This window comes from Narcine bancroftii, chromosome 4, assembly GCF_036971445.1.
Source record: "Narcine bancroftii isolate sNarBan1 chromosome 4, sNarBan1.hap1, whole genome shotgun sequence".
In the NCBI taxonomy this organism is placed as follows: Eukaryota; Metazoa; Chordata; class Chondrichthyes; order Torpediniformes; family Narcinidae; genus Narcine; species Narcine bancroftii.
The window spans coordinates 304,871,920-304,895,584 of record NC_091472.1 but is presented as its reverse complement, the minus strand read 5'-3'; the positions used below and the strand labels follow the sequence as shown (position 1 = coordinate 304,895,584).

General features: G+C 41.4%; 1 protein-coding gene across 3 annotated transcripts in view; it reads left to right on the top strand.

Annotated features, from left to right (window-relative positions):
• Nucleotides 1-1,302: 1,302 nt before the first annotated feature.
• LOC138762200 (endoplasmic reticulum junction formation protein lunapark-like) overlaps nt 1,303-23,665 on the top strand; it is a 122,417-nt gene continuing 100,054 nt past the window's right edge. For 2 of the 3 annotated variants that reach the window (XM_069935798.1, XM_069935795.1), the window contains exons 1-2: nt 1,424-1,509; nt 2,175-2,247. In XM_069935798.1, the coding sequence (XP_069791899.1) occupies nt 2,221-2,247 (27 nt within the window). In that variant the 5' untranslated portion in view covers nt 1,424-1,509; nt 2,175-2,220. Of the gene's footprint in view, nt 1,510-2,174; nt 2,248-23,665 lie in introns of all 3 variants that reach the window. The other variant, XM_069935797.1, reaches the window with a different exon arrangement.

The following is a 23,665-nucleotide window of genomic DNA, read 5'->3' as shown; positions in this document are numbered from 1 at the left end:
ATGTTCTCTCTAGTTTTTCTTGGATGGCAAGCTTATTTAACAAAGCAAACAAATGCCTCATCCATTAATTAAGCAAATTACGGGTTCGTTTCAAAATGAATTATATTCTTTGAGCAGATTTCGTTAACATAATGTCGTCAGTTATCAAAGGACCTAATTGCATTGAATGACATATTTCCAGTGACTTATTTAATCCTACTGCAAGTTTCCTTCACAAAATATTCCACTTTATTGCCTATAATAAATAATTCCTCAAAATGTCCTTTAAAGTGAACTGGAGTTCCAAATATCGTGAACAAATTGTTACTATCATCCACAATGATAAGGAATCCAGGTCCCCTGATCTTCGCTCTTTGGGTGCACTCCTCAATTTTGGCCTCCAATCTCATGCTCCACCTTGGACTCTTCACTTCACTTGACAAGGAAGCGCGTGGGAACTTAAAATATATTTCAAGATCATTCAAGAGAGTTTGGGTCAAAAGTTTCCAAGCTGTTTTCTTCCACAATTGAACAACTCAATGATTTATCAATGGAGCTTTTGGCTGAAGATAAGTTGCCTTATTGTGGATAAGCATAAATAGGCATTTATTGAGAAATTCAATGTTTGAGAGAAAACTTTCTTCTCAAACGTTGCTAAAATAAGAGAACAATGAGCACCCAGTGGATTCGATAATTGCAATTAATTTGAAGACAAATGTTTAAATTTGAAGACAGATGTTTAAATTTGAAGACAGATGTTTGAATTTGAAGACGAATGTTTAAATTTGAAGACAAATGTTTACATTTGAAGACGAATGTTTAAATTTGAAGACTGATGTTTAAATTTGAAGACCAATGTTTAAATGCCTGCCAGTTTTCCTCTTTCTAATGTAAAATGAAACCTTTAGGCGCTGTCATCAGGAACACATTTGCGCGAAACTTATCCATTCAAACGCAACACCGCTAGAGCGGGAATAACAGCCAATCTTGTGGGGGTTTTTTTTTCATTCCTATTGAAGCCAAGAAACAATAATTTTGTGAACTTTACATGAAAATGGGCAAACGTTTGCTGTGGTGCGGAGAATACATTAAAGTCGACTATCCCGTGGTCAGCGTTGGAAGAAGTGCAACGATCAAGGCTTTCCACCGATTCGTTCAACGTCGCGGAAATAACACCCTCGAATGCATCCAAGCAGCAGAAGGAAAGGGCAGAATTCCTGCAACTGCACAGAATTTGAGGAACTTGCTTTTATTTCAGGCCAGTGGCGAAATTGCTATTTTGAAACAATATTCAAGGAACTATTGCAGGTTGAACTTTGCAACCCGTGAAAAGGGCAACGCTCGGACGAGGGGAATTCTCTCTTTAATTGATCTCGGTTCTGCAGGAGCGCCTGACCCTCCTTCACCGCGGCGCTTTGTGCGACTCGCTCGCAGCCCGAATGCGTCACGTGGTAAGAGCGTGCGGGTGAAAGGTCACCGGCGTTCTGGCTGGCCCGGCCGGCCGTGGAGGAGGCGCGTCGGCCCGCGGAGGTGAGCGCGTCGGCCGGATGAATGGGACCGCGGCGGGTCTCCTGCGGCCTGGGGGCTTGAGAACCGAGACGAGGGAGGGAGGGCGGGCGGCTAGGCCTGAGCGGAGAGGCATCCCTCGGGCCGGTGTTCACGCTGGTGGACGCGACCAGAAGGGCTGGCGCTGGCGACTGCAGACTGGCTGGGCCCGGATCCCTGGGATAGAGTGCACGAGCCTCGCGACCTGCAGCGGCTTTCCATTTCAAAGCCATTGCCTTTGGGTCCGGCTTGCGTGTGTGCAAGCAGCTTTCCTGCATGCAAGGTGCAATTTTAGCAGTTAACTTGAGGTTATCTGGAAGCAAAGTTATAAAATTCTCGGTTCCTTCCTGCAATTGCACGACTTCTTTCCCAGAGAGCAGGTGATCCCTCAATCCACACCACAATAATACATTTCTATATCTCTCTCTCTCTATGACATGGCCTGTTGTGCCTCCCCCCCCTCCACCCCTGAACACTTAATTGAAATTTTAAAAAGAGCAGCTGCACAAATTCGTGAATGCAATGAAAATACTGGATTAATAGGCACGTCTTATCTTGGTTTTAATTTACAGCACTTTTCAAAATAATTTTCAGGATGAGGTGGCTAAAACTGAACTGTATTTTCATAGACGAATCTGCCAATTTTACAGGTTTACAGTTCTTGATGCATCCTGGTATCCAAACCAGTGAACCAAGATGGGAGTGATGCTTTCTTGTTGGAGGGTAAGTGAGCAATTATGGTGTATCAAATTGTAATTAAAGCTAAGTTTTCAAGTTGACCCAGGAGTGTGGTTTTTCTTTTTCCAACCTCATAGTTTTGCAATCTTGCCACAGCCTTTATTTTTCTAATGCACTGAATCTGATGAAAAAAATATTTCGATTTTCATGATTTGTTGGAGCCATTTGTGACAATCTTTAAGGCGATAAATTGGAGTGCTAATGCTATCAAGGGATTATTGAAGGTAGGAAAATGTCTTGCTTATGACCCCTGGAATTTCCATGCAGGTTCAGACTATTCTACAGAAAAACTAACTTTGTACTGGCTAAATATGAATGCTTAAAATAGATGAAAGTATGAATGTTTTTTTTTCCTCATTAGTTGTCTGCACCATTCTCTGTATTGATTGGAATCAGAATTTATTGTCATGAAATTCGGTGCTTTTGCTGCAGCATCATGGGGAAAACATTCATATTATAATAATCTTGCAACATTACTATATATTTTTAAAAAGTGCATGAAAAGTAAGACAATGCCTGTGGTTCATGAATTATTCAAGAATCTGATGGCAGTGGGGAAGAAGCTGTCCTTGTGCTGTTGAGTGCTCGTCTTTAGGCTCCTATACCTTTGCCCTGATGGTAGCAAAGTGAAGAGGGCATGGCCTGGGTGGTGAGGATAGAGGCTGCTTCTTTAAGACACCACCTCATGTAGATGTCCTTGGTGGAATGAAGTCTGGTGTATGTGATGTCGCAGGCTGAGTTAACAACCCTCTGGAGTTGGCCTGAGAGTTGGGGCCTCCATACCAGGCAGTGATGCAACCTGTCAGCATGCTCTCCACAGTACACCTGTAGAGTCTTTGGTGACATACAAAGTGTAGCCGCGGGTGAGCCGCCTTTGTGATTGCATCAACGGGGAGCATCCGGGACAGATCCTCGGAGATGTTGACACCCAGGAATTTGAAGTTCTTGACTCCACCACTGAGCCTTCGATGAGGACTGGTTCGTGTTCCTCTGACTTTCTCCTGAAGTTCACAATCATCTCCTTGATTTTGTTGACGTTGAGCACAAGATGGTTGTTGTTACACCATTCACCGAGCTGATCTATCTCCCTTCCTCCTTGCTGTTTGTGATTCTGCCGACAACTGTCGTGTTATCGGCAAACTTGTAGGTAACATTGGTATTGTGCCTGGCCACAAAGTCATTGGACTGACTGGTCTTCTGATGAAAGTCAAGGATCCAGTAGCAGAGGGGAGTACAGAGGCCTAGAGTTCATAGCTTGTTGAGCAGGACTGAGGGAATAATGGTATTGAAGGCCAAGCTGTAGTGATGAAGAGCAGCCATATGTATGCATTGCTGTTTTTGAGGTGATCCAGAGCTGAGTGGAGTGATTGTGATGGTAGGCAAATTTCATTGGGTCCCGATGTTTGCTTATGTATGTGTTAATTCTGGCCATGACCAGCCTCTCAGAGCATTTAATCACAGTGGAAGTTGGTGCTTCTTGGTGGTAGTCATGGAGGCAGCTCGCACTACTTTTATTGGGTACCGGGATGCCTTTTTGAAGCAGGTGGGAACCTTTTACTGCAACAATGAGAGGTTGAAAATGTCCTTGAACACTTTGGTTAGTTGGTTGGCACGTATTTTCAGTACCCTGCCAGGTACACAGTCAGGGCCTGACTCCTTGCGAGGGTTCACCCTCTTGAATGATGTTCTGACGACTCCCTCAGAGATGGATATCACAGATTAATTCAATGTACAAATTGGGATTAAAAAAATCTGGTGTTATTTTCCCAGCCTTGATTCTTCATCTATATAGCATTAATTTTTGCAATTGGTGAAGTCAGACTATGCATGCTCTACTGATCTTCAACAGGTTGACCATCCTTCTGTGTATTGATGGTGACCTTTGTTTGCATTGGTTCTTTTTGCACATGTAGCTTGGGATTCTCACTTGTGAAGACCAAGATGTTCTGTCACTATGCATCAGAATTTGCACATGTTCTGTCACAAATCATTATCGAGACATTGATCTTGGACCCAATTGAAGCTTTGGTAGTCTTCTTTCTCAAAGTGCTAACATCAAATTCACATGGGATTCAATGGGTGAGTGCTTCCTCTGGATACATAATTGGCATTTTTATGTTGTGACCTGCCAAAGGAAATCAAAATCCAGGAGTACAATGGAATTGTGAAACCTGAGTGATTTCTTGATATTTTGTTTGGTGAGGTGCCACCAATGAATGTCTCTAGAATATCCCGAAAATCAAATGAGAAGATTACCCTATTAATGCTAGCATTCTCACTGAAACCAATAATGCGTAAATCATCTGCTGTCAACTCTACTGGATAGAGCATGTAAATGCCAGATTTTCATCATCTCAAATATGTTCTACTTTCAGTTCAGAGAGTCAGTGATTCAAATAGGAGTAAGAAAAAAGATGTTACTTTTAAGGGTTTTAAAAAGTTACTTTAAGGAGAAAATGCATGAATTTATTTTGGTTTTTGGATGTGTTGACTTAAAATGCATCATTTTATGGAAATATTGAAGTAAAAATGGGTCAGATGAGTAAAAAGAGGAGATTTGTAAAAGTGAGATCAATGTGAAATTTGTCTAGCGGAGGGAGGTGCCTCTGCACATAGCATGGTGAAGAAGGCTTTTAGTATGCTGGCCTTTATCAATCATTGCATGGAATATAGAAGTTGGGAGGTGATGTTGAGATTGTATAAGACGTTGGTGCGGCCTCATTTAGAGTTCTGTGTGCAGTTCTGGTCGCCTAATTATAGGAAGGATATAAACAGAGTGGAGAGAGTGCAGAGAAGGTTGACCAGAATGTTACCTGGGTTTAAGCATCTAGAGTATAGGGAGAGATTGGACAGATTAGGTCTTTATTCTTTGGAGCGTAGAAGGTTGAGAGGGGATTTGATAGAAGTATTTAAGATTATGAAAGGGATAGACAGAGTGGATGTGGATAGACTATTTCCGTTAAGAGGAGGAAAGATTAAAACAAGAGGACATGAGTTAAGAATTAAGGGGCAGAGGTTTAGAGGTAACATGAGGGGGAACGTCTTGACTCAGAGAGTGGTAGCCGTGTGGAATGAGCTTCCGGGAGAAATAGTGGCGGCGGAGTCGATTGTATTATTTAAGAAAAGGTTGGACAGGTCTATGGATGAGAAGAAGATGGAGGGTTATGGGCATTGTGCAGAGAGGTGGGACTAGAAAGGGGTGTTTGGTTCGGTGCGGACTAGAAGGGCCTAATGGCCTGTTTCCGTGCTGTAATTGTTATGTTATATGTTATGTTAAGAAACAATTCCATTAAAGATCATTGCTTTCTTGAATGGTTAATTTTTCCCCCCACTGAAATAGCAGCAATGTTTCAGTCTGACCTTGTTCTCAAGAGAAGCTTAATTGAAGGTTAATTTCTGAAACTTCCTATTTTGTTTGGAACTTTCAACCCTTAACAAAAATCTGGTCCCTACGAAGTATCTCCCTATATTGGTTTGATATACTTGAAGTAATTAATATGTAATAAGTTTGCAGTTGAGTTAACTGCACTCTGAAAGAGCCTTACAAATGATTGTATCAAATATATTTCAGTAAAATAGCACAAATATAATTAAAAAAGGTTCAAGGCTGGACTGGATTTTGGCAGTGTTATTCCTCATCTTTGTTGTGAGGCTTCTAGTGTCCAATGTCTAAATTAGAAATCAGTTCCAGTGACCACTCAAACAATAGCTTGGTACGTATAGTTTAAGGAATCTAGTTTAAAATTTTTATAGTATTTGGAAACCATATATGGATTTTATGGATAATTTTCTGTCCTCCTCTTCTATCTTATCCGCTCGTCTTAATTAGTAATTTTAAAAATAATTAATGATTGTCTATGTTAATATGATTGTATATTAAATGGTAGGCATTTCTTTCTTTTCTTTCCCTTTACTTTTGGTTGGGATGGGGAGAAAAAATATAAAAGTACTTTTTTTTGTATCATTTGACTATGGATATTTGATTAATGTTTTTCATTTTTTCCTGTAATGATGGAAACAATTAAATAAATTATATTTATAAAAAAAAAAGCTTGGTACAAGCATAGAAATGCAGCAGGTCTTGCAGCGTCCATAGGAAGTAAAGATGTATTTCTGATATCCTGGGCCTGAGTAAGGGCTCCTGCCAAAAATGTCAGAATGCATTTTTACCTCCTATGGAGGTAAAGTTCCTCCAGCATTGCATTTTTACTACAATCTCAGCGTCTGCAGACTTTCGTGTTTCTTTCAATAGCTTGGTTCTGTTGCACCTTCACAATCATTTTGGCAAACGCTCCATTCCAGTCTCTTGTGCAAGCGAGATCTGCTCTCAACGGCATCACCATAGCATGCGGGTAGGTAGAACTAGCCATGGGTCCTTCAACATTGATCAGCCTATTCACAAGGAAAGAAGCTTTTTTTCCTCATTACTACCTGAAATTTCATTCTCAAGTTCTCTCAGAACGTGTTTTCTAAAAGTTTTTCAGCAGTTCAAGGAAACAACTTGCCACCACAACCTGGGCCACAGATACTTCCTTTCATCGCATCCTTTGTATGAACAAAAGAATTTGACTTCTCTATTAAATCTCAAAATTTTGTTTTATCTTTAGAAGTGCCAAGTTCTTGATTTGTTAATGGGATATAAACCTGTCAGTGAATAAGAGAAGAACACAACACAGAAATCAGTTTGGTCCATAGTCTGCATGTCTCTTGCGGAGGGCTTTTAAGCTTGTTCCATTTTCAGGCAGTGCTGCCCCGCTCTGTTCCCTCTCCCCACACTCTTTTACAGCATTCTTTTCATGATCCCTGGGTCACTCTTCACAAACAGTGAATCTCCTTTTTCCAATTCCTTCCTGTGCAACTGCAGGACGTGCAGCTTCTCTTGCCTTTTCACTCCCATCTTGCAGATGAAACAGCAAACTGCATTTCCAATTTTGGCATACATTTGTTGATTTCATTACAGTCCTAGTTATCTGGTATGAAGCAGGCCCTTCAACCCAACTTTGGCATTCCAGGCTTCTCTAGTTTTCTGTTTGATTTGTATGCTTCTAAAAACTTAACATTCAAAAGATATTGGATAGACATGAATATTGCAATTAGACCTGCCTCTCAAATTTCCTCTGATAGTTTTTTCCCCAGATATGGATCACCCTCTGAGTGGAAAAAGTTGCCCTCCTGCTCTCCCTTAAATCATTCCCCTATCACCTTAAACATATGCCCTCTACAATCATCTACTTGGGGAAATGGACTGTGAACATTGACTTTATCCATTTGTCTTGTGACTTTATAAACCGCTGTCTCCTTCGTTCTGTGAATAAAGACTGAACCTATCAAAATCCAACTTCTCCCTATAAATCAAGCCCTCTGGTCCTGGCAACATCCTGGTGAATCTTCTCTGTATCCCTTCCAATGGCCATGTGACCAGAATGGCGCACAGTTCTCCAAGAGTGGTCACAACACACTGTGCAGCTGAATCAGGGGTTCCCAACTTTTGTACTTTGTGCCCTGTCCAGTGAAGGCAAACTTGCCAAACACTACCTTTACCTACCCTATCTGCCATGTTGCTACTTTTAGGCCTTAGAGTTAAGGCCCTGCCATTTGCAGTGCCCTAGTTTGACTTGGCAAAGTGCAACACCTCAAGTTAAATTCCATTTGCCACGCCTCAGCTCATCTTCTCTATGTGGTCTCCTCTTTTATGGTGAAACCAAGTGCAGATTGGGTCACTGAACTGCTGAACACCTTGCATTTTATTCACAAAAATGATTCTGAGGTTCCAGTTTTCTATTGCATAAATTCTCCATATTTGTCATAGCCTGACTGTGATTTGGGTATTTGGACATTTTGGATGTTTGCTTCAATCTTGTCTCCATACTAGGCCCAATATAATTATCAGAACTGCCTTGTTGTGATACATCCGTTTGTAATGCAACCCTAGTTCTCTCTTCCCTGCCCCCTCAATACACCCCTCAAGGATTCTGCTAGACCCACTGGTTAGGTCCAGTATTTTTAGACGTGGTTTTCAACTTTTGACAGCTTTTTAACCCTCTACAACAGTTTCAATTTCTTGTTGTTTCCTCATATTTCCCTTTCAACTTAACTCCTTCAATTTTTATGGTTACCATTGAAACAGTTTACTGCCCTATTAAAAGATGTATTTTGAAACCCAACCATTCATTATTAGAAAGTTTATTTCTCAGGTTATCAAACTAATTCCCTTTGTGCTCTCTTTAATTTCCAACCTTTATGTATTGGAAAGCATTTTGCCTGCATAAGCAGTTCATGATTTTAACACTTGTCTGTTTTTTGCTCTGCTCTTATAAACTAAATATCTTCAAGTACTCCAGATTATTTAAAAAAAATGTAATTGTTATCCTTTGCTTCATTTTAGGAAACTCTTCTGCACACAATTTATTCTACATATTCTTTCTAATGACTAGATCCATAATTGAGTTGAGTGCTCTTAGTTGAAGTAGACCTAGAATAAAATGTCGTCTTGTGCCTCTGTTTATATGTTGGTGCCTGTAGAGGCTGAGAAGCATAAATCTGTTTTTAAATTTAATTATATTTAAAAAATTGAAAGGGCCATTAGTGAAACTTGGGGCAGGACTGGAAGCTCAATGTTCTGGACTTCTGTCGCTTCAGACATGATAGAATTGGGTGGGATGAAAGGGGGAATGGCTGCATTGCTCTTCAAGGAAAATATCACAGCTGTGCTCAGACAGGATAGACCAGAGGGCTAGTCCTCTGAGGCTTTATGGTGGAGCTGAGGAACAAGTAAAGTATGTCTATGCTCATGGGATTGTATTATAGACCACCCAATAGTCATTGAGAATTGGAGGAGTAAATCTATAGGGAGATAGCAGACAGCGGGAGCAAACATAAGGTTGTGATAGTTGGAGATTTTAATTTTCCACATATTGACTGAGACTCCCATACTGTAGAAGGGATAGATGGCACCTTGTCAAATGTGTTCAGGAAAGTTTATCTGGGTCAAAAAAAAAATAAAATATGTATATATCTATAGGTACCATCTTAGAGTGCAATACTGGTCTCCTATTTGGGAAAGAGACAGGACAGATGACAATTATGTGTAGGAGAGCAGTTTAAGTCCAGTGATCATAATGCCATTAGTTTCTAGTTAATTACAGAGAAGGATAGATCTGGGTCTCGGGTTGAGATTCTAGATTGGATAAAGGCCAATTTTGACAAAATAAATAAGTGAATTGGGATGTTGTTTCTGGGCAAGGATTTGTGAGATATGTGGAAGATCTTCAATGGTGAAATTTTGAGAGAACAGAGTTTGTATGTTCCAGTCAGGATTAAAAGTAATGTTAGTAGGCATAAGGAACCTTGGTTTTTGAGGGATTTTTGGGGATTGGGTTCAGAAGAAGAAAGAGGTGTACAGCAGGTATAGGCAACATGAAGCAAATGAGGTAATTGAGTATTTTTTTAAAAAAGCAAGAAAGAAAGAAATCAGGAAAGCTAAAAGAAGACATGAGCTTGCTGTGGCACACAATGTGAAGGAAAATCTTAAAGGTTTCTACAGGTATATTAAGAGCAAAAGGATAGTAAGGGACAAAATTGGTCTCCTTGAAGATCAGAATGGTCAGCTTTGTATGGAGCTGAAAGAGATGGGAAGATCTTAAATTTTGTTTTAAAATCAGTATTTGTTTAGGAAACAGACACAGAGTCGTGGGAAGTGAGGAAAACAAGCAGTGAGATGATGGAACCTATACAGATTAAAGGGGAGGAGGTTCTTGCTGTCTTAAAGAAAATAAAGGGCAGATACATCCCCAGGGTCTGACAAGACATTCTATCGGACATTGAGGGAGGCTAGTGTAAAAATTACAGGGGCTCAGGCAGAAATATTTAAAATGTCGTTGACCATGAGGGTGGTGCTTGAGATGGTAGCTTGTGTTGATCTGTGTTTTTTTTAAAAAAAAAGGCTCCAAAAGTAACCCTGGAAATTATAGGCCAGCTAACCTGACATCCGTAATAGGTAAATTATTGGAAGTTAAAGCATCAGATATACAATTATTTTGATAGCCAGGGACTGATAGGGATAATCAGTGTGTGGTAGGTCATGTTTAACCAATCTTGTAGAGTTTTTTGATGAGTTACCAGGAAATTTGAAGAGGGAAAGGCTGTGGATGTTTTCTACATGGATGTTAGTAAGGCCTTTGACAAGGTTCCACTTGGGAGGTTGGTCAGGGAGGTTCAGATGCTAGGTATTCATGGTGATGTAGTGAACTGGATTTGACAATAGCTGGATGGGAGAAACCAGAGAGTAGTGGAGAATGATTGATTTTCAGACTGGAAGCTTATGACTAGTGAAGTGCCTCAGGGATTGGTGCTAGGAACATTGTTTGTCATCTATATCAATGATCTGGATATATTGTGGTAAATTGGGTCAACAAGTTTGCAGATGACATTAAGATTGGAGGTGTTGTGGACACTGAAGAAGGATTTCAATGCTTGTAGAGGGATCTGGACCAGCTGGAAAAAATAGGCTGAAAAATGGCAGATGCAATTTAATACAGACAAGTGTGAGGTGCTGCATTTTGGAAGGATAAACCAAGAAAGGGCATACTGTAGTGGTAGCTATGATGAAAGAGACTCTCAACCACCACGTTGGAGGTTCTCAATGACCATTTATTTCAAAACTCGCGTGCGCCCCTTTAAGGGCAGAGTGAACAGTGATGTCATCACGCCTCCGAGGCGCGCTGGGTTCAAGCCACGAGGCAAGGAGGTCCCTTGACGGCGCCATCTTCTCACAGCTGCCCCGCCACGTGGCGGTACAAGCGGGGCTGGTTTGCCACGAGCATGTGAGCCGTCACAATACATGGTAAATGGTAGGGCAGTGAGGAGTGCAGTAGAGCAGAGTGATCTGGGAATACAGATACATAGTTCCCTGAAAGTGACATCACAGGTGGACAGGGTTGTAAAGAGAGCTTTTGGCATATTGGCCTTCATAAATCAAAGTATTGAGTACAAGAGTTGGGATGGTGAGGCCAAATTTGGAGTATTGTTTGCAGTTTTGTCACCTAACTACAGAAAACAAATCAATAGGATAGAAAGGGTGCAGAGAAGATTTACGAGAATGTTGCCTTGGCTTGAGGAACTGAGTTGTAGGGAAAGGTTAAACAGGTTAGGACTTTATTCCCTGAAGCGTAGATGAATGAGGGGAGATTTGATAGAGGTATTTAGAATTATGTGGGAGATAGACTAAATGTAGATCAGTGTAGGTGAGATACAAACTAGAGAACATGATTTAAGGATTAAAGGGGAAAAGTTTAGGGGGAACATGAGGATGAGAGTCTGGAATGAGTTGTCAGCTGAAGTGGTGAATGGGGCTCAATTTTAACATTTAAGAATTTGAACAGGTACGTGAATGTGAGAAGTATGGAGGGCTATGGGAGCCGGTCAGTGGGACTATGTTTTTTTAAAAAAAAAATGGTTTGTCACAGACTAGAAAGGTCGAAGTGGCCTGTTTCTGAACTGTAATGTACTATGGCCCTACTTCTATTTTTACTTGTGCTAATCAATATTTTCCTTGGCATCAGCATCACTGACTACTGCAGTATGTGGCCTTCATGCCCCTTGTGCAGTTTGTAGACTGGAAGTAAATGTCAGTGAAATGTTTAATTCATTGTCACTATTGGTGTTTTATGAATGTGATATATTGTAGACACGCACGCACACAGAGTCAGGCATAGCTCTAGTTTATTGAGGCTGAAATCCAACTTTTATACCATTTGTGTTCCTGCAGTTTCCCCCACCCCCCCCCCATGTCACCACCTGCGTAACAATAGCGGGTTTCCTGCGTGCGGGTACATTACGATATCTCTTCTTTGCGCGCTGTCCCTTTCTGTTGGCTGTACCATGGGGTCAGTGCCATGTTGGGGATGCTGGCCCCTATGCTGCTGTAGCTGCCGGTTTGCTTGCTGGGGCCAGTGTCGCTATGTGGTCTGCTGGCTTTTGGATGTTCTCGCCAGCCTGATGGCGGCGGCAGTGTGCCGCTACATGACCCCCCCCACACCCGAACCGGCGGTATTGTCTTTGGTGCCCAAAGTCGATGTCGCTGTAGGCTTTGGTGGCCTGTCTCTCTTGTGTGGTGAAGGCGTCTCAACTGGGCATGCTGTGTCCAGGTGTGCTGGCTTTAACCTGTCCATAGTGAAGACCTCAGACCTCTAGCTTGAACTTGGCACCGTTGTGTATGACCCAGAATGGACCCTCATACAGCCTCTGTAGCGGTGGATGGTGTGGAGCCCTGCGAATGAAAACATTCTCACAGTTCTGCAGGTCTTTGGGTATGTTGATCCTCACTTGTCTATGCCTGGTTGGTGGAGTATGGGCTAGGTTGCTGATTCATTCCCGTAGTCTGCAGAGGAGTGCTGCTGTGTCGTCTTGTTGCTTGTCTGGAGGTGGTGTGAATTCCCTGGGGAACCATCAAAGGAGCTCCGTAGATGAGTTTGTTCAGAAGAGGTGTTGAGGTTCTCCTTGAGTGCTGTTTGGATCCCCAGCAGTGCTATGGTAGGTCGTCTACCCAGTTAGGTCCCTGTAGTATAGCAATGAGTGCAGATTTGATGTCCCTGTGCCATCTCCACCAGCCCATTGATTGCGGATGGTAGGCTGTCGTGTGGTGTAGCTGAGTGCCCCACTGGTTGGTGAGGTCAGACCATAAACTGAAGGTGAATTGGGTCCTTCTGTCCAATGTAATATGGGAGGGCATGCCGAACTGTGCCATCCAGGAGGAGATCAGGGTCATGGAGGTGTCTGCCATCGGGACTGCTTCTGGCAACCTGGTGAAATGGTCAACCATTGTGAAAGGTAGCGGAACCCCTGGGCTTGAAGTGCTATAGTGGGGTCTTGCCACTGTACCATGGCTGTTTGGCACTGTGTGCACACCATCGCCCACCCGCTGACTTGTTTCTGGAGACCATGCCACATATTTCCTGGCCACCAGTTAGACTGTGGTCCTGATGGATGGGTGAGCCAGCCCATGGATGGAATTGGAAACCTGTTGTCTCCAAGCTGCTGAGACAATAGGTCTGGCCTGTCTGGTGCCCATGTCGCACAGGATGGTGGTGTTATCTGTGCTGATTGGGATGTCCTGGATTTTTAGTTCAGATATGGCTGTCCTGTACTAGGCCATCTCCGCATACTCTTGCTGTACCTTTGCTAGTGTCACAAAATCCACTCCCTTCAATAGCGTGTGGATGTTTTGCCTGGATAGTGCGTCCACCAACATGTTGTCCTTGCCCAAGACGTGCTGTACCTCTGGTATACTCGGAGATGTATTACAGATGATACTGTTGGTGAGCTGACCAGGGTTCCAAGATTTTGGCCAGGGCGAAAGTCAAGGGTTTGTGGTTGGTAAAGGGTGTAAATGTCCTGCCCTCGAGGAAGTACTGGAACTTGTCAAAAGCACTGTACTTCAGTTCCAGAGGCTGGAAATGTTTGCTGAAGAAAGCCATCTGTTGCCAACTCTCTTCAATCTGCTACTCCAGAACACCGCCAATCGCTGTTCCTGTTGGAGCATCTGCCCTGGGGTGTGCCAAAAGAGCATTGTCCGCCATGGCTTTCTTAGCCTTCACGAAGGCCTCTGCCGACACTTTGTCCCATGTTATCTCTTTTGCCTTGCCTGCCATCTGGGTGAACAAAGGTCGCGTGATTCTGGCAGCTGAGGGAATGAACCTGTGATAAAAGTTGATCATCCCTATGAATTCCTGTAATCCCCTGGTCGTGCTTGGCCTAAGAAACTTCTGGATGGTCTCCACCTTGCTGGTTAGTGGCGTGGCCCCCTCCTTGGTTATTCTATGGCCCAGGAAGTCGATGGTCTTCAACTCAAACTGGTATTTGGCTAGGTTGATTGTCAGTCCAAACTTGCTCTGACAGGTGGGGAGGTGCTCCAAGTGTTCTTTCCTGTCTTTGCTCGCCACAAGGATGTCATCTAGGTAGACAAAGGTGCCATCCACATCTTGGCCCACTGCATCCATCAGCCGCTGGAAAGTTTGCGCAACGTTCTTCAACCTGAACAGCATGCGCAAGAATTCAAACAAGCCGAATGGGATGATGATGGCGTTCTTGGAGATGTCAACAGGGCATATTGGGATCTGATGGTATCCCTGGACAAGGTCCACTTTTGAGAAGATCTTCGCCTTGTGCAGGTTGGCTGCAAAGTCTTGGATGTGCGGCACGGGGTAACGATATGGCCTTGTGGCTTTGTTAAGGCGGCGGTAGTCGCCGCACGGTCTCCAATCCCCAGTGGCCTTGGGCACCATGTGCAGGGGAGAAGTCCATGGACTGTTCGGCTGCTGTACTATGCCAAGCTCCTCCAGCTTCTTGAACTCTTCCTTTGCTAGTTGGAGGGGAAGTTGTCTAGCTTGTGTGTGGAATAGTGGGCCTTGGGTGAGGATGTGATGCTGCACTCCGTGCTGGGGCATCTCTGTAGTGAACTGGGGGTTAAGCACTGCTGGAAACTCTGCCAGGATCTTAGTGTACTCATCTGTAGATTGCTGCAGAGTCCAGGTGGGGAGCTGGGAGCCTGGCATCCTTGAAGGGGAAAGTCTGCGTGAACCAGTCTCTGACCCTTCAGGTCCACCAGCAGGCTGGGTGCACAGGAAATTTGCCCAAAGGAGCAGCTGTTCCACGGGTGCCATTGTGAACGCCCACGAGAAGAGGCTGCCACCCAACTACAGTTGGACTTTGCATGTGCCATAGGTCCTGATCGTGCTGTTGTTGGTTCCCCTTAGTGTGGGGCGCACTTGCCTGTTTCTGGTTTCCTGCTCCGACGAGGGCAGGACGCTGACCTCTGCTCCTGTGTCCATGAGGAACCGCTGACCAGAGTGACAGTCTCTTACATACAGGAGGCTGTCTTGTTGGCCAGTCACCGTGGTCATCAGTGATAGCTGGCCCCGGTATTTTTCTGGAATGTGCACAGTGGTTGGCATTGGCGGGCTCTGGAAGCCCATCAGTGGTGATAGAAGCACCACTGGTTATTGGACTCACCTCCCTTGTGGTGTTGCTGTTCCTTTGGCGGGCTGGTCTGGGTTTAGCGACAAGCCCTGTGGATGCCGAGCACTCTCTTTTCTGCTTCCATAGGATGTCCGCTCATGCTGCGACTTTCTGGGGGGGCCGGTCACTGAAGTTGGTGTCCGCCAGGAGCAGTTGAACGTCCTCAGGAAATTGCTCTAGAAACGCCTGCATGAACATTATGCAGGGTTCATTCTTTCCATTGAGGGGCAGCATATCATTCATCAGGGTCATTGGATGGCCTGTCCCCCAGCCCGTCGTAGTGGAGCAGATGTGTCCCTTTTTCACGACGTGAGAGCCCGAAGATCTCAATGAGTAAGTCTCTGAAAGTAGTGTAGGTGCCTTCTGACGAAGGCCCCTGAATGAAATTGGCCACTCAGTTTGTGGTGTCATGGTCCAAGGCACTCTCGATGTGGCAGTACTGAGTGGACTCTGCTGTGATCTGCCAGATCTGAAAACTGAGCTTTAGCCTGGTTGAACCATATATGTGGCTGATTTGTCCAGAAGGTTGGCAGCTTCAAGGTGACTGAGTGGATTGCTTCTGGATCCTCATCGTTGGGCTTTAGATGCTGTCTAAACAGTCGGGGTACATACAGACACCACCCCCCCCCCCCCCCCCCCCCATGCTGCCTTAGCTGGTTTGCCTGCTGTGGGAGCAGTGCCGCTGCGCGGTCTTCTGGCTCTTGGATGTGCTCGCCACCCGGAGTGTTGGCCCATTTTCCGCGGTGACCGGCTGCTACAATATAAACTGTTCACTTTTTTTTCAGGAGGCTGGAAAATAGACATTTGATCAAGTTGTAAGCTTGAAGTAAAACTAACAAGCAAATTAGTTGCCCAAACCCACCCTCAATACATAAGTCTACCCAATCCACAAATTTCCATTTTCTCCTTGTGTCTGTTATTTTCTTTCACGGCTTTTTAGCTTGTTCATTAAACTTGCCACTTGCTCCTTTGACCTTGTTCCCTCTGCATTGACCAATCGTCTTCCTTTTTTGTCTCCCATGTGATATGATTTTGTTAATTTTATTATCACACTCAATCTGTAGTCATTCTCTTTCATTGCAAATAAAATACTTTGAGAGCAAAAACTAATTGGAATTGCGATGTCAAAGATTTTCAGATATTTGACAAGGAAATGGATTGAGTCAGTGATTCTCATTCATTCTTGAGCATTGGCATTCTGACAGTTTGGAGAAGGAGGGATTGCAAAGAATTAAAGGAAGGTTATAAGTGGCCATAATGCATGTGATAACTCGTACCTTTCAGATTTTCCTTTTGGGGACAGCATGTCGAGGGCCATCAATCCTATGGGGATATCTGAAGCAATGTTGCAGGCACAGGAAGAAATGTAATTAAACTCTTCCCTTCCTGGCAGTGGTTTGATGTTCATTCCCAGTGTGACCAAATCTAAGGACATCAGTATACTTCTTAGCTTAGCCACTGAAGTTCTTGTTCATGCCTTGCCTACTATTCTCATTTACTTGCTAGTCTTCCTTGTTTTTTTTCCCCTTGTAAACTTGAGTTTAGACAAAACCATGCTGACGTTGTCCTAATTTGCACACAATACTGTTCACCCATCCTACTTTATCTCTTGGGTAAAGCAATGTCTTGATTTAAAAATGATCATTTACAAATTACTTCATGGCTCTGTGTCGACCACTCTGCTTTCAGATTTTGTTGTGAATGACTGCCTCTTTAAGGTGCTGCGTGGCCACACAAGAGTTTATTCAACATTTATAAGTTTGGGTGATAGCATACTGGAACAAGTGATGAAGCTCAAACAATATTTTGATATTAAGATTTTGAAACAGCAACAAAAGTATGGTCTGAGTGCTTTAGGAGGGAAATGTAGGTCATACATGGATTTCAAATGGATTCTGTTTTACTAGTTTTGAACACAAGTCGGAAAATACACAAAAATTGCTTAATGGTAAATGTACCTCAGCAGTATTGTAATAAGTCAAAAAACACAAAGCTGAGGAGAACAGCACTAAAAATAGAGGGAGAAAGAAAATGGTTGTTTGTGGGAACACACCTGTGCACATGGTACTTTATGGGAGCTCATGTAAGGGTCTCCATAAGTTGAGTATTCATAACCTGGGGATAGCCTGTATTTCCCATTAATACCATGAAATGTACATTTTCACTGATTTCTTGGGTGAGGATTTTGTCCTGCATGTTGAAATTAAGTAGAGTGAGCCTAAACCCACTGGACTTGTATATGGACCAGTTCAGATGTATACTGTTTTGAGGGCAGTGACAGGGTAGATCTTAATATTTTGTTTTAGACTGCAGGCATGTAATGGCACCCTCAAGGAATTTTGCCGTTACACGGACAGTCTAAAAAGGAATGTGCAGGAATTTTGAGTCAATTCCTGCCCTGCGTTTTATCCTGCAGGACCCTTACAACATTTTCAAGGAAGCCTGCAATGTAAATCATACTGGAAAAACTTGTTGACGCCCAACCATCAGGACTGTGGCCCTCAGGTACTTGGGGCCCAGTGTGAACGACCACATGGGGAGTAATTATGTTAATTTCTTCTGCTATTTTCCAGACATTGCAGTCTAAAAAACCCTAGTTGAGAACTTACATTCTCTACCTGAAAGGCAAGAATTTGGGGAGAGTGGGAGGGCTTGCTGGGGAAGTGGTTACTGTCTCAGTGTAAAGCATTGGCCAATTAGGACATTTTGTGTCCTAATTTAAATATTTAAATTTCTTTGCTTGAGGGTAGTGGATGTTGTTCATAACTGAAATGAATGGAAATCAAAAGATCTGAGGACAGGCGAGATAAGATAAAGGACCAAGTATACTATTTAACTCGTAGAGCTAGTTAAAGGGAGCTGCTTGTTCTACTCCTGCCTGTCATGTTTTTATCTAATTTTCTCTAATATCTCCTTTGGTGACAAATTTTGATCAATAATGTTTTGCAGAAGCAAAATTGAACATTTTATCATTTTAAAGTGCTATATGAAGAACACCAGTGAAAGGAACCCCTCAAGCCTGTTGTGTCATTCAACATGGCTGATATCATGGCTGATCTTCTCAAAGTCTTCTTCCTGCACTTCATATTTCATCAATACCCAGAAACATAGCAATCTATTTTTAATTGAATTAATGATGGAACCTTTAGACTCTGCAGAAGTAAGAAAAAATTGAGCCATTCTTTAAGTCTTGGACCCAATTGCTCTATTCCTTCTTTGAGAGATTCCTCAAGAAAGGTAAACCTGTCTTATTGAACTGACAAGTTTTGTACATTTCAATGAGGTCGCATCTTATCCCATTCTTAACACTACTAGAGAATAGAAGCTGTCTCTTGTATGACAGACCTGCCATTTTAGGAACTGATGTGGTGAATCTTCATCTCTCTTGTTTAGCAACCATATCTTGCTTTGGAAAAAGGGAAAAGTTGTACATGATACTCCAGGAATGGCCTCACAAAAAACGAAATGTACTTTTGAACTGAAATCTTATTGCTACAAAAGACAATGCAGAATTTGCCTTCACATCTCTTGCTACATCTGCATGTTAACTTCCATTGACAAAAACTCCCAGACTTTTTTGGATTTGGCCTTTCCCAAATTCTCAATATGTAAACATAAATGGTTTTTCTTTTAAAAATAGTTTTGATGTTTACATTATGCACAATTAAACAGTACATTTATAGAATTGTAAATTAAAAAAATGAAAAGGAAAACAAAAAAACCTTATAATTCAGAACCCCTACCATTAAGCAAGTTTAAGCTGACATATAGGAATCAAGTAACCACAACCTAGAGATGGACAGGACAGCACAGCACCAAAGCTTCAGAACAGCCCTAATTCTTTATCCATAAATGGGCCCCCATGTCTTTTGGAAGTTAATATTTGAATCTTTAATAGCATATCTAATTTTTTTCTAAACGTGTGCATAATATCAATTAATCATTGTGTATGTGTAGGTAGAGTATTGTCTGTCCATTAAATCAAAATTGCTTATCTATCAATGAAGTAAAAGATAAAATTTGGTTTTGAGTTGGAGTTAGTAAAACTTCATCTAGAAATGATCCAAATAGAGCAATTAAAGGGCAAAGTTCTTTTTTTTAAACTTTATTTATTTGTTCAAAATACAGATAATAAGTAATATATATAACAATAAACAAAGCATGAATGTTATGTTTTATATTTATATTAAAAAAAAGGAAAGAAACCCCCCCTCTTTCAGCCAACTCTGAGCCATAAAGAAAAAAGAAAAAAAAGAAAAGAAAAGCATAAATATTAAAATCTAGTCAATATAAATCAAAATGTAAATATTCTGAATATAACAACCACCTATTAATAAAAAAACTATAGTTATCTGTGAAACATATGTAATTTTTTTCCATTATTAAACAATATTTCATCTCATTATGCTAAAAGTCTCAAATTTAATCATTTCAGGTAAAATCATATCTCTATCGAACACATGTTTTACCAAAGATCGAACTTGATAAAATATGCTTACGCTTAATCGGGCTATTTAAACCCCGAACATTAAAAGTAGTAAACTTCAACTTTGACATATCCACTAATATTACTAATAACTAATAATATCAATATATAAAGACTCAGATCAATGTAAATAGGCCCTCCAATAGGAGAAAAAGAAACCACTAATTAAAGTCTAAATAAAATGAAAATTAAAAAAAGATAAAAAGAAACCCCCCCCCAAAAAAAACTACTAAAAGGTAGTAATCCCTAAACAAAAGTTGGATGTGGATCACCCACCAGTGGCTGATGACTAGTAGAACATAGAGCAAATTTCTCCCTCCCCAGCCAAACAAAGAATAATAACAAGATATCATAATGACATAAAAAGAAAATAAAAATAAGAAAGTTCTTCTATTCATACAAGAAATTCCAGACTCGGTGACCCCATTTCAAGGAAACGGTCTCTTTCCATTCCCATTTCTCCCATTTCTGCCATTTCTTCCATTTCCAGAACAACCAGATTTTTCTTTAGGAGACAATGGTGGGCTACGTCTTTGACCTCTTTATTTGGCAACGAGTCAGCAAAACTCATTGCTTCACGCTCATTCTCAAAAAACCGAGATTGAAAGTCTCCACAAAACACCTTCAACACTGCCGGATAGCGAAAAGTAGACATAATCTTTACGCCACAAAACTTCTTTAACTGGATTAAATCGACGCCGACGCTGAATAACCTCTCGACTCAAATCAGGATTAAAAAAAAACTACTATTCTGAATCATTAACGGAGCTTGTCGTTGTCTCGCGTTTTGCACTGCTAAACGAAGTATCGTTTCTCTGTCCAAATAATTCAAACATCGAATTATCACGGGTCTCGGTGGTTGACCAGGCAAAGGTCTTCTTAAGGCTCTGAGCTCTTTCCAATACCAGACCTCCAGAGAAAAATTCGTGCCCCAGTATTTGTGGAATCCATTCGGTAAAAAAACGAAGAGGATCTTGTTCTTCCATACCTTCTGGCAAACCAACAATCTTCACATTATTCCTTCTACTTTGATTCTCCAAATAATCTACTTTCCTCTCTAACTCCCTCTCACGTTCTCGCAATTCTGTAACGGATTTTTCCACCTCCAACACTTTTTCTGTATTAGAAGCCACTTGTTGTTGACATTTCAAAAAATCAGCCTGAAATTGTTTAAAATCCTCACAAGATGCTTCCACATGTATTTTAACTGTATCCAGTTCCAAACTGAGCCTCTGAGATATTTCATTCAGCCTATGCTGAATGATAAGGCTTAGCTGTTTATATAGTAATTCAGAAAAGCTCAGCCCTGCTTTCTCTTGCGTAGTGGCAGAACCAGGTAACTGCAGCTCCTGCTGCATCTCAACAACAGGCAGTTTAACAGTTTTACTGCGGGTCTGGACTTCCTCAGGGGGCCGACGCTGTTCTCCCCCCACAACCCGTTGTTGCTTCAAAAACTCACAGAAAAGATCAAGATATTCAGATTGGAGCACTTCCTGGGGCATTTCAAGCAATGGAGTCGTCTTCTTGTGTGCCCCCTCCATTAAAGTCGGCAGGCTGCCAGAATCAGGATCCACGTCGAGGGCACACGCACCTTCCTTCTGAGAACAGGTAATTCCAGCAATGTCCTTCTCCTAGTGAGTAGTAGTAATTTTTTCAGCTCCCACAGGCAATCTCTGTGGTTTAGGCTTGAAAGAAAGCAAACCTGAAATTGTAGCATACTGTTTATGCTCTAAATCTTCAACACTCCGAAAATGTAGTTTCTTCTGTCCTTGAGGTTTAATCTTTTTACCATGCCATAACAATTCCTTGATACTTTAAACTAAGTTTAAAAAAATTTAAACCTGAAAACAAAGAGTTAAAAGCGGGCTCTTAAACGTCTGGCCAGAGAGGTCGAGATTACACGTCTGGACTCTTGCCACGCCCCCCCCCCAGGGCAAAGTTCGAATTTGAACTTGAGAATCACTGAAAATGTTTGAAATGTATCTTTACAAAATTTTTCTAGACTAGGGCAAGTCCAGAACATTTTAACCAAAAGAAGCATCCCCAATTTTACATTTATCACTTAGAGGATTTTAACTGAATTAAAAACAAGACAATTTAACTCTATAGACCACTTTAAATTGCAACAAAATGTGTCATACACAAAAGGAGGCTGTATTAATCGGATTACAAATCGTCTCAAACCTCTTCCGAGAATAAAAGATTCAAATCCTGTTCACAATCATTCTTGAAGATCAGAATTCTTGATTTTAACTAAAGAGGCTATTCTTAAATCGAGCAAAAAAATATTATAAATAAGAGATATTCAGCCTTTATGAGAAAGTTGTAAATCAAAGAGTATATCAAGAATGTTTGCCTCTTTTTTTCCTTGTTCTCTTTCTCTTGCAGTTTGATGTACATGTTTGTTATAAATCTTTTAATTATCATTGTGTCTGTAATCACATATTCAAAATTGCTTCCTTCTGGTAACCTCAGTCTGCTTCCCATTTTGTCCTTCAAGTAGGTTTGCAGTTGGTGGTATGCAAACATTGTACAGTGAGTTATACCATATTTGTCCTTCATTTGTTCAAAAGATAATAATTTATTTCCTGAAACACAATTTTCTATTTTTTTGATCCCTTTTCTCTCCCATTCTCTAAAGGAAAGGTTATCTATTGTGAAATGGATTAGTTGATTTTGCGTCAATATTAATTTTGGTAGTTGATAATTTGTTTTATTCCTTTCTGCATGAATCTTCTTCCAAATGTTGAGCAGGTGATGCAGTACTGGTGAATTTCTATGTTGCACCAGCTTTTCATCCCACTAAACAAAAATGGGAACAAGATCTAAACATAAAGATAAATAATGAAACATGGGAAAAGCTATGCTCCGGAACTATAAGAAGTACAATAAACATGAGGTTATGCATGATACAATATAATTGGTTACACAGGCTATACACCATGCCCCAAAAGTTAAATAAATGGGACCCAACAGTATCAGATAGATGTTTTTGTTGTAAGAAGGAAATGGGAACAACAGTACATGCAATTTGGGCATGTGAGAAAGTGGAAAAGGTTTGGGAAGATCTAAACCCGGTATTAAATAAATTCACAAAAAGCAACATACCAAAAAATCCAGAGATCTTTCTTCTAAGTAATATAAGAAGTAAAGAACTTGGACTCGATTTGGATGGAGCACAAAAAAGATGTATTATGATAGCCTTAGCTGTAGCAAAAAATGTACAATGTCAACCTGGAAATCAGAAGAGAGCCTGAGAATACAGCAATGGTACATAGAAATGAATAAATGTATTCCATTGGTAAAAATAACATACAATTTAAGAAATAACATCACAGTATTCGAACAAATTTGGGAACCGTACATGGAACACAACAGAGAAGTCCTACCGCGGACCTCCACCGCCTAAAATGACAGAAGGAGAAGACGACGAAATCAACTGACTCAGTATGTAAAAGTAAAAGACACAAATTTCTTGTTTATTTTCATTGTGTGATGACATTGTTTAATGGGTTTAATGTATCATATAGGTTGAACGTTGAGTGGGTGGGGAGGGAGGGTGAAGGAGGGAGGGAAGGGAGGGGGGAAAAAGGGGAGAAAATGACAGTGTATATTCAAGAGGGAAATATTTGTGTGTATTTTGGTTAGTATGGTTCATAGTATGAAAAATAAAAAAAAAAAAGAATGTTTGCCTGGGGGATTCGCCGAAAGTCAGGGATCTGAGATTGAACAAAATATCTACAAAAATGAGTTTTTGTTAAGTTGAATTTTACCACAAATTGTTCAAAGGAAGTGAAGTTGTTTCCAATAAAAAGGTCTTTAACGCCTGGCACAGATTGAGCATTAAATGTTTTAAAGACGGTATCTTGCAAAGAAGGTTGAAAAAGATGATTAGATGTAAAA